The sequence below is a fragment of the Wasmannia auropunctata genome, unplaced genomic scaffold (genome assembly GCF_000956235.1).
Source record: "Wasmannia auropunctata unplaced genomic scaffold, wasmannia.A_1.0 LD336027.1, whole genome shotgun sequence".
Classification (NCBI taxonomy): domain Eukaryota; kingdom Metazoa; phylum Arthropoda; class Insecta; order Hymenoptera; family Formicidae; genus Wasmannia; species Wasmannia auropunctata.
In genome coordinates, this window is record NW_012026863.1 from 788,418 (window position 1) to 799,395 (window position 10,978).

General features: G+C 32.9%; 1 protein-coding gene and 1 long non-coding RNA gene across 3 annotated transcripts in view; both read right to left on the reverse strand.

Moving 5' to 3' along the window:
* Positions 1–1,072: 1,072 nt before the first annotated feature.
* On the reverse strand, positions 1,073–2,996 carry LOC105452623. Its single transcript, XR_974763.1, has 2 exons — positions 2,039–2,996; positions 1,073–1,352 (listed from the first exon to the last, which is right to left on the reverse strand). It is a non-coding gene; the product is annotated as an uncharacterized LOC105452623 (long non-coding RNA).
* Positions 2,997–8,095: 5,099 nt separating this feature from the next.
* The window catches only part of LOC105452624 (transcription initiation factor TFIID subunit 4-like), a 9,717-nt gene continuing 6,834 nt past the window's right edge, over positions 8,096–10,978 (reverse strand). For both annotated transcript variants that reach the window (XM_011693899.1, XM_011693898.1), the window contains exons 6-10: positions 9,747–10,012; positions 9,502–9,668; positions 9,271–9,401; positions 8,916–9,098; positions 8,096–8,777 (exon numbers count right to left, since the gene is read on the reverse strand). In XM_011693899.1, the coding sequence (XP_011692201.1) occupies positions 8,508–8,777; positions 8,916–9,098; positions 9,271–9,401; positions 9,502–9,668; positions 9,747–10,012 (1,017 nt within the window). In that variant the 3' untranslated portion in view covers positions 8,096–8,507. The remainder of the gene's footprint in view (positions 8,778–8,915; positions 9,099–9,270; positions 9,402–9,501; positions 9,669–9,746; positions 10,013–10,978) is intronic.

The window sequence follows — 10,978 nt, forward strand, 5'->3', positions numbered from 1 at the left end:
ACTATAATTGCTAAGAATTCTTATAAGTATATCATTACAACTGATTTAATAAAATATTTATTTTACGTTTCAGGAAAACGTAGCGATCTCTCTTATTGTTTTATATGCATATTCCTTAACGTCCAAGAAACCAATAAAATATATTATTTTTATTTTTTACAACAGCTGCGGCTCATGTTTTATGAATAGTTTAATTATCACTGCCTATTTTCCGAGACACTAAACAATATTGTTAACGGCACGATCGAGATTTTTCCCCTAGAATAGAGACAATAAATCTTCTATTCGAGAAATGAATAAAAATATAGAGACTGCAAAATTATTGTCACTCGCAATCAATTCTCGATTGCTGTGGATGTTGCGCCTGGAGCAAAAGAATTTTGCTCCACACAATAAAATTATTAGTCGAACAAAATCGCTAGCAGAGAACATGGAGATCAGAAAAATTCATTGCAAGATAACAGGACGTCATATAACAAGGAGATTTCGTATTTCTTGATTATATGCAATTATCCCTATCTTGATTAAGAAACTTTTTCCCAAAAAAGAGATAAAATTTTGAAATGTCAACATAGAAACGCAAATTTGCTTAGTACGTTAAGAATCTTAGAATTAAATTATTCAAATTGTTTCAATTTTGATGTCAATACTATCATACCTACACGTACATTGCTACTGCAAATTAATATCACATAACAGAAATAAAAACAGTTTAAATAGTTAAATTCTAAAAAATATTGTTCAAACGTTTGTATAATTCAATCTTATTCAATTGTACTTTTCATTTTCTTTCTCTAATTCTTTTTCTCAATCAAATAATGAATTAATAAAAAAATGAAAATAATGGCATGCCTCCTTTTTCCTTTTTTTATTTAGCTATGTAATAATAAGTACGATTATTTTTTTCTAAATATCAATAATTAATTTAATTACTGTAATAAATCAGCATAAAAATTTACTAGTGTATGTTTCAAGTAACCAACAAAAAAAAGTCTAATTTATGCCTTTAAAAAATTAAAACTTGTTTTAGATGTTCTCTATTTTGTAAATAAATTTTATAATTTATATAATTTTATACGTCTCATGGAAACTTATGAAGAATTAGAGTATAAAATGCATGTATAAAATAAATATATAAGATACTTTCCTTATAAGATTTAATAATCTGGCTAAACGATTATCAGGAAAGAATTCTTAATTCTTTGCGGTTATTTAATGACATTCATCTTATATCCACATCTTATATTACATTTGACAAATCTATTTTATAAATTCACTATCTCAAAAATAAAACAAAAAATTTAACACTCACCGGCACAAAACGCGCAGCAGCGGCACCGTAATACATTAATCTGTAATACATAAATATATATACAAATTAAAGCAGTATCCTCAATATATTCGCAATAATTAATAATATAATAAATCATCACGCGCACTGATATTTTTATTCTTTTAAACAGATATTTGATTTTTAAAATGCTACTATGCGAAAAATAACTAAAGTCACTGCTAATTACTATCGCGTATTTCAATTAAGTTATCTATATAATCAATCCGTATTATATTTGTCCATATGGATAAGTAAGACTACGATCGTACGGAATTCACTTGATGAAACTATCGTGCATTCGCTCTATATCGACGCGATGTTGAAATATTAATCTGGTGGCATTTCTTTCATTGTCAATAGAAAGGCACTTAGAAATCTTCGAAGTGGCAATATTTGCATGCCATTGAATAATATTAAATAATCAAATTCCCAAAAATATTGATCGAGCATTTGTTTAATTAAATTTTTGTTCAGTTCTACTCACACTCTCTCTCTCTCCCCTCCCCCTTTCTCTCTCTTTCTCTCTCTCTATAGACAAACTAATAAAAAATTGAAAATAAATAATTAAATGTCTTTTTCTAGCAGCATCCCTTTATTTATTTAGCTACTCATTAATATAATAAGCATGATCGTTATAATGATAATAAAAGCAATGATGATCTATTTCTAAATAAATAAATAAATAAATATAATAATTACACTTACTTTATCGGTTGTTCCGCCGATACCTATTGGCCCTATTGCCTCGGCCTAACCTCGTCCTTCTCTCACGTATCTCCGTTTTTGTTTTTGCAACACCATGCTGAATTTCTTCATAAAAACATTAATTATAGTACTTGCACAATGGTACTTGCACGAGATACTTCCGAGGTTAATAATGCTCATTCGCGAAAACGAGGTTAGTCGCAAGACTCACGCGCACTAATTGGCAAAAAATGCGACACTCACACAGTGTCACACTTCGCATGGCACTTCGTATAGCGACAATCGGACGATTATACGCACTTTTACGAGGCCGCGGAAGGATGATGCGGACAAGATACGATCACGCGAAGACAATCCGCTCGATATCGATTACGATCCGCGATGTTGCGCGAGCGCGAATAGACGCCACGATCTAGCGGTCAACTCGTTAACTTCACGCGTCAGCTGTTAGGCCTGTCAGGCAGGCCGCAGGGACGACGTCGCGAACTCGCGATAACGCTACACCTGTTGCTCCCGCGGCTACACTTCACGCACTTTTTGCACTTTTCATCACAATCATCGCTCGCATTTTATTAACAATTATCCTATATATCCTGATACGAGTAAATAATACGAGCAATATGAATAAATGCACGGATTAAAAGCATGACTTAAATAATATCCGCGATACGCGCAACATGTACGTACATCTAAAAACGTCGGCGTCGCCGTTCGCGCGATGGCTCTCGATCGAATATCGCGAAATATGCATTCATTTTGACGATTTATCGAAATATCCCGGTCGATCCGTCTTTGAGCGATTATTAAATACTAAAGCGCGGCTAAACAAAGGATAAATGACGATTATATTTACTACTACTGCACGACGCGTCGTGACGCCGCGCGCCGCTCGACACGACGTTCCGTATTGGATTCCGTATGACGACGGAAATACGAAATTGACGGCAACTTCATCCCAATATCGCGCGCCACAACGCGAGTCAAATTAACAGCTAATAAAAACGCAATCGGTCATTCGAAAGCAATCCCAGCGCATATCCAACACATTTCACACGTATAAATTTAGGAAAAATATTATTAATAAATATATTAACAATGAATAATGTAACGTGATTTGTCGTTAGCGAGTTACTCGATTTGATTTAATTTGCGTATATCTTCCGCGCGTTCGGTCTGATTTACGCTTGAATTAGATTTGGCGCAAAACTCAAATTCGATTAGCGAATCTAAGTCAAGCTACTGTCATGGGTAAAGAAAAAATTATCGGCAATAAATAATGTACGAATGATCAAGTCGACTCCTGAATTTTTTATATCTGACAATCGAGTTTCTATTAAATTAATAAACAAAAACTTTTGTCCAAAGATTCAATAATGTTTATTTCTACCAGACATAGATTAACTTTAATCTAGATCTAATTTATTTTTTTTTAATTCTTAGAACTAGAAAAAAATAAATTAAACCAATTAATTAAAGTTAATCTATGTTGGACACATAAGAAACTCATATCTTGGCAAAAATAAATAGAATTTGTTATCGAGATGGCGGATGTATCGATCGGCTTGTAGTTTCAAACGTATATGAATTAACGTTTTAATAACAATCAATCGTTATTATTTTATATAAATAGATTGTTGAATATACGTTTGCCGTAATGGCTATCGCGGTTTTAGCGTACCGACAAGGGATTACGAGGTGCCACAAGCATTATTGAGTTTTCTCATCAAATCTCACTGAATGAGGCTGTCTGTCTTCTCGTCAAGCTGTTGAAAGATCATTCCGGTAACGCATGCTTGCGCCTGGCAGCGAAGAGGGACCACGAATTCCACGTGAAATTCCTAGTGAAATTGCATTCGGTTGCAATGTCTGGACGGCCGTGCCCCATTCGAGAACGTGCGACGAATCCTGCAGTTTCTGGGTCTTATCCAAGTCAATTGGGAATTGAACAACTTCGCAAAAAGGGCCGGTCACTTCGAGAAAAGAATGTGGTGAGAAAGCGTGGAATGTAAATAATTTTCGCGCCGTTTTATTCAAAAAGAAAAAGGATAAGAGAACGAGAGATATACCGAGTATTTTTCATAAATCTAAAAATATTTATTTATTTTTTAATAATTTACTGCATGTAACGCAAACCGCGAAAATGTGGCGATAATATTGAAATATGTTAAAAATGTACTAAAGCATAAATGTTACTTCAGCGTTTTAACTATCGTTATTATTTCATACTGTAGAAAATATTAAATAGAAAAATCTATAGGAAAGATCCATTTAAGAAGGAATTTAAAAAAAATTAATCTGTATACAAATCTATATAATCTCGACCAGTTTAAATGCCGACTGTGCAAGGATGAAGCGCACGTGAGAGGCGAAGTAAGAGAGCTCATTGGGACCACGTTGATCACGTAACCGCGGGAATAAGGGATAAAGCGCACAAACGTCGTGCCCTCGGGCCCCATCTCCATGGTTACCATGAACTCAATATCCGCGTCACCCGCGGGTTTCACTAGCCTCGGGCTGTCATCCCTCGAATCCACCTCGGCGAAACGTTCTCTCTCTTGCTCTCTCTCTTCTTCCTCTGCCTCTCTGCGTCTCGTCTCCCCCGATGTCTCTCTTACTCTTCCTCTCTCTCTCCTCGTCGAGCTGATTATATTCCATTTCTGGATTGCCCTGGCCACCTTAATACCGAGTTCTCCGATATACATGACACGAGGCCACAGGCTACGTGAAAGACAGGCCTTCTAGATATGAAATTCGAAGATATCTGGAACTCCCATCGTCACTAGTTCACCTAAAAGTCAACCGGTATTTTGTAAGACATTTTGCTTTTTATTCTGTTACATGCTGCTTTCAACTTCGTCTCGTCTTCATTGGAAGCGTAAAATTAACTCGACGTCAGCTACGCATAAAGAAGTTTTCAAGAGCTACAAGAGCTTAAATTGACGATATAGATCTTATTTATATTAATTAAAAGGAAAATTGCTTTAAATGAATGTCAAAAGAAAATCGTAAATGCGAATTTTTTATCATCGCTTCCAATATCCGTCTCTTTAATCTTTTTATTTAAAATTCTTATCTTTTAATTTATAATTTTTTTGTTTTTATAATCAATGGTAATATGTAATAAAATTACAATTCATTTTTATTAAAATTAATTTTGAGTTTTATTTTCACTATATTATTATATGTGTATATAATTACAGACAAATAACTAAGCATATTATCATTTCATATATTAGTCTCGCCTATTTAGATCAAAATATCATGAATAGAAAAAATGTTTTGAAGTGATGATATTATCTATTATGAGAAAAGAGTTAATAAAATACTTTGAAGATTATTGCATGATAAATCGATTACATTTATAACATTGGAAATAAATTGCCTAAATCACTTGGAAACGCTTGCTAATGTTTCAAAAAATGGATTTGTTCAAAAAATAAAAGACTACGGATGTATATGCGCGCCAAATATATGCCGATAAGTAACAAAATTCACAATTGCGCATAAACAATTCATTGTTGAAAAGTCTCAAAAAATTTAAAGTTATATATATTTTTTAAAGAAATTAAATATTTGACGCAAATTAAATAAAGTTAAAACTCAGCTTATCTTCTACGACGTTAGACGTTTCCAGAAAATATTAAACATAACATAATTCTGCAATGTAAAAAAATATAAAAAGAAAATTCTATTCTTTTAATGATCACTTTAATACATTATAGAATTAAAAATATCTTACTAAAAAAAATGAAGAAATGGTTTGCATTTCGACGAGATTTGTTTTTATATTTTATTATTTCATGCTTACTGTTTACCCAGTACAATTTATAAAAATATCATAATGTACCAAAATTGTAATGTACTATTATTTTTTTATATTCTTTCTCTATTTATAGATATATTAATATTCCACCTATTGGCAGTAAAGAGAACATTATGATTTATGCACGTTTTACGTTTTATTTCGAGTTTGTAAAAAACCGTATAATTGCAGAGGAACAATACAGCTAACAAGTGAGGATTTTTATACGCGATGTGCTCAGTAAAAATTGGTACATAATGATGGTTTCGCTTCCCAAATAAAGTATGCAATTATTAAAAACGACTTATTTACACAAGGTATACACAACTGCCATTATTTCTGTCACGATAGATCGTTTAGATATTAATTCAATAGATCAGACGGGCATTATTTTTAGTTTAAATTTCAGCATGTATAAATGCTTCTCAATCGCAATAGCTCTTTCAAAAATGATCATAATCAATTGCAATGACAGAAAAAATAAATTAAAGTACTTATATATACATATACGTACGTAAATTATGTCGTCTCCGATTATCCCTCCCATATTAACGCTTCAGATGTATGAAATTCTACATAATGATATCATTTTTTTTTCAATTACATAAATTTCGTGCTATAATACATTACAATTCATAGGTTCAAACATATTTTTTCCCTACGCATCATATTCGTTCAGTCTTCTTTTTACGTGAAATCGTCGGCCAATTAAACCAATTATCGCGTGTAACAATAACTAACAATTATGATTATTACACGCGTATCCATTCTGATTATTGACATCTGAAAGCTAAGAGACGTTATCATACGTCGGAATATATTATAATAGAATTATTAATTTATTGTGCTCCTCTGTTCAAAGCTGGAAGCACAAAAATTGCTGAAGTAACAAATACTAAATGTTGATGTAAATTACTCAGCATTCAGCATAGAATACATGAAGATATTCCATAACGAGACACATTCTATGCCAAATAATCTAATCAACACTTAAGTGTGGATTAGTAATAAAGACGACATACTGCTGTTTCGCAATAGGCATTTCAAAGATTGGCAGTACTCGAAAGTACGTGTGAGATTTCTTTTTACTGTAATTAATAATATAAATCTTGTCGTGTGACATAAACTCTTTATATCTCTCGTTATATCAAAAATTGATAATTAAAGTAACATGAAGTAAAATATTTTAATAAAAGTATTACCAGAGTATGAAAGATTAATATGAGAGCTGTAAAACGATGTGAGGAAAATATTTACTAAAAATATATTAATAACGTTTTATACGTATAAAACATATATAAAACATTATTAATTATAATGATGAATATATATATTTTCCTAACCGAGAAAGAATACGGACATGTAAATAGTACAATATAAACCGACATAATAAAAGGATCAATAAAAACAGACATTTTAAGCACTGTTCTCTATGATCTCAGGCACCCACGTACATTTGTGGTTACTTCTTTTTACATGTAAATCAGGTACTCGCTTTGAATTTGTTTTAATTGATTATGCAAAGTATTTCTGCAAAAGTTCATTAGTATTAGCAGAATCCGCAAAATTCCGAGAAGGAAATATAAATAATTAAATTAATGTCAATCAAAAAAATATTGGTTATTCTTAGTTTTGTAAATATTTCTTTAATAAAAAACGTAACAGCTAATTTGTTTTATAAACACTGAAAATGTTGATTGCAATATACAACATAATATACTGATAACAATTCCAACTTTCGGTGGAGAGTAGCTATATTCTGTTGTACCAACATTGAAATTATCACTATTAGTAATTATGTGTAAGATATTGTACAAATTATTCCATACTTTTTGGACAGTGTGCTCGCGGTATCATTATTATTATTATTAATATTATTATTATTATTACATTACACTTTGCAAAAATACGATTTACTATTATAACAAAACTTGCTTATTTTACACTAGCGCTACAGTGTCCAAAAGTATAGGTCAAGTATTACAATGCAGCGAGCCTATACGTAGTGACAATGTACATTCATTCACTTAATGTATATTCACACATACATTTACCATATAACAATATTTTATATGGCCACGCATACAGTCGCACATATACAATGTTCTCTCATTCTCTCTCTCTCTCTCTCTCTCTCTCTCTCTCTCTCTCTCTCTCTCTCTCTCTCTCTCTCTCTCTCTCTCTCTCTCTCTCTCTCTCTCTCTCTCTCTCTCTCTCTCTCTCTCTCTCTCTCTCTCTCTCTCTCTCTCTCTCTCTCTCTCTCTCTCTCTCTCTCTCTTTCACCACAAAAGGACTATATAGAGACTAATCACGAGACATGTGCTCATACACATTACTCCTTTCATCGATGCGATTTTGTGTTGAAAAATAAAGAACGATCTATGTTACATTTAAAAAACGTATGCTACAGTTAAAAAATGTTCAGTCATTTACAATAGGGAAGCTTAGTATCGACATGATGGAAACAATTTTACCTTGAATGTACGCAGAATTCCAAGCCAATCCCCGATAAGTTTCATTGCAATAATATGCAATTTGCAATAACTTACTGTACATTGCAACGTAAAATAACGTTGCACGATCCATCGAGGCCAGTTCATACGAGACCATGCAGATAGAGCGCCAGATTTTGGGCGGGTCACTAAAGTTCCTGCCCTTCACAGTGCATCACTTCAAGTACGATTTATACAGCGTTGTGCTTCTACACGTTTCTTTCTCTTGTTCGAGAAGAAATACCAAATCCCTGAAGTTCACTCTCTTCAAACGTGGTCTCACTGGCATTTGCCTATTTAATCCGCTCACTGATGCATTTGCGCCAGGAGTGCTGTTGGTCGATTCTGCCGTATCGAGTTTAGGCTTCTTACGAGGACCGATCGCTTGCAAAGCTGTTAAATTTGCTTCCTTCGTCCTTAATGCTTCCATTTCTGCGCGTTGCATCTAAAATATTTTATCACCTTAAATAAATTGTAAAAACGTGAACTGTGGAGGTAAACTCCACAGAAACTATATGGAGAACACAGAGGATTTATGTAAATACAATCCACAAATCCAAAATTATAGATATTTATATGTTACCTCTTTGGCCTTAGCTTTTAATTTCGCTTGCTCAGGATCTTCTGTTTTTGCACGACTCTTTGCAGCACGTAAAAGCATTTCCCGTTCTTGCTCTTCGTGCTTCCTACGTTCGACTCTATCTAGATCTTCCAAAAATTTTAACTGCGCTCTTACGTCTTGTGTTACTTCATATCTAGGATCAATCTGTAAGTAACCGAATAAGATATTATAAACACAAAAGGGAACATAAAAGATGTTAATTTATATAAAGAAAATAATTTTCAATTAATATTGATACATACGAATTAAATGTAAAAATGCAACGAGATTTAAAATTAAATTAAATTATTATCAATATATTTCTCTTAATTTTTACCTTTATAAGATCTATCCTATGTTCCGTGATTACTGCTAACTTTTCTACTAGATTCTTTAACCTCTCTTGAACAGCATGCGAGATCAATGCTGCTACTTCTTGATTGGGTTCTTCCAGTCCGTGGTTGGATGCTGAAATAACATATTATTGTTAGATTACATATTACTTCATGTCTAGTATAGGTAAAAAGTAGTCGTGTATAGTATAGTAAAAAGAAAAAAATAAAATTACCAATTTGTTTAATTCTTTGTTGCAATGGCGTCATGTGCAAAAATACTTCATCTTTACAGGACCGAATCTGGGTACCAACAAATTCTGTAGAACCAAGTATTCTTTGAGATTCCTCTGCAAGATTAACACCACCCATAGCTGCTACATCATTTATATCATCATCCGCCCTATATAAAATAGATAAATCATCACATTATTTGCACATAGTTAACCATTTACAACGTTTCTTAGGCAGTAAAACTTACGTATATCCTGCTGATGAAAACGTCTTTTTCTCTTTCTCTTTCGCAGCCGGTTTTTGAACAAGAGAAGGCACTACGGTTTTATTAATAGTAGTGGTTGTATTGAGTGTTTTGCCTTGCGTAGTAGTAATTGGTTTTACAACCGTGGTTGCGACTGTGGGTGGTTTTTGCACAACGGGAGCAGTAGGACGAATTCCCCCAGTTGTTGCTACTGTCGATTTCATAGTATACGCTGTAGGACTTCGAACTACCGTCGTTACTGGTCGAACCTAAAACAATGTAATTTTTATTGTACATTGCACTTACAAAAGATCGTTAAAAAAACATGGAAATTCTAGTACATGTTATTAAAACAATTAACCTTTTTAATTTTAAATAATAAAAACCTGACAAAATTCCCCAAATTAAAAATACGTAAGTATAAGTAAGGTAGATGGGAATCAGCGTGGTTGTTAGTACGCACTAATTTATTTCTAAGAATTTTACTTTATTCAAAAGTCAAACGTTTCGGCTATTTTTGAGTCATCTTCAGTGACGTATTACAATTAATTTACAATATAATTTCGCTTTTAGTTTTTCTAACGCGTGTGTTTTTCAACGTCTCTTGGGTGAGGAAGTAGTTTGAGGTACCTTCCATAGCCTACCATGCAGTTTAAGGGCTGCACGTTTGAGCTGTGTGTCCCCAGTTAAAGTCAATGTAAAAAATGAGAATTTTGATATAAAGGATTATGCTGAAAGTTCACTCACCTCGAACGTATTAAAACACATTTTTCAATTCCTGGTAACGATACAATTGATAAATAACGGAACATGTATGCACTGTGTCAAAATTAAATAGGTAAAAAAATAAAAATGTAAGACTTAGTCATAATTTAAAATAAGAAAAAGATAAAACTGTCGTAGCGACTGTACTCGTCGAAGTCCAAGCGAGTAATTTCCTCTTATATATCGTTCTTTATTAACCATTCTCTCTATAACCGGGTACCCATTTCGTACTTTTTGCCTTAATATCGATGACTTTTACTCAAAATTGCGCCAAACGGCTCCGGTTCCCCATTATTTAGACAATTTCACGTAAATTTAGCTGGTTGTTTAAAAACTTGTCATAAAAAAATATTAATTTTTTGGTCGTCAAAGTTAACTACACGATTTCAATAACCGGGGTACCCGGGTACCCACGCAGAAATTTTCTATGTGAATGTAAAAAAGGGTGCCTAAACCGCTTCTCGATCTTT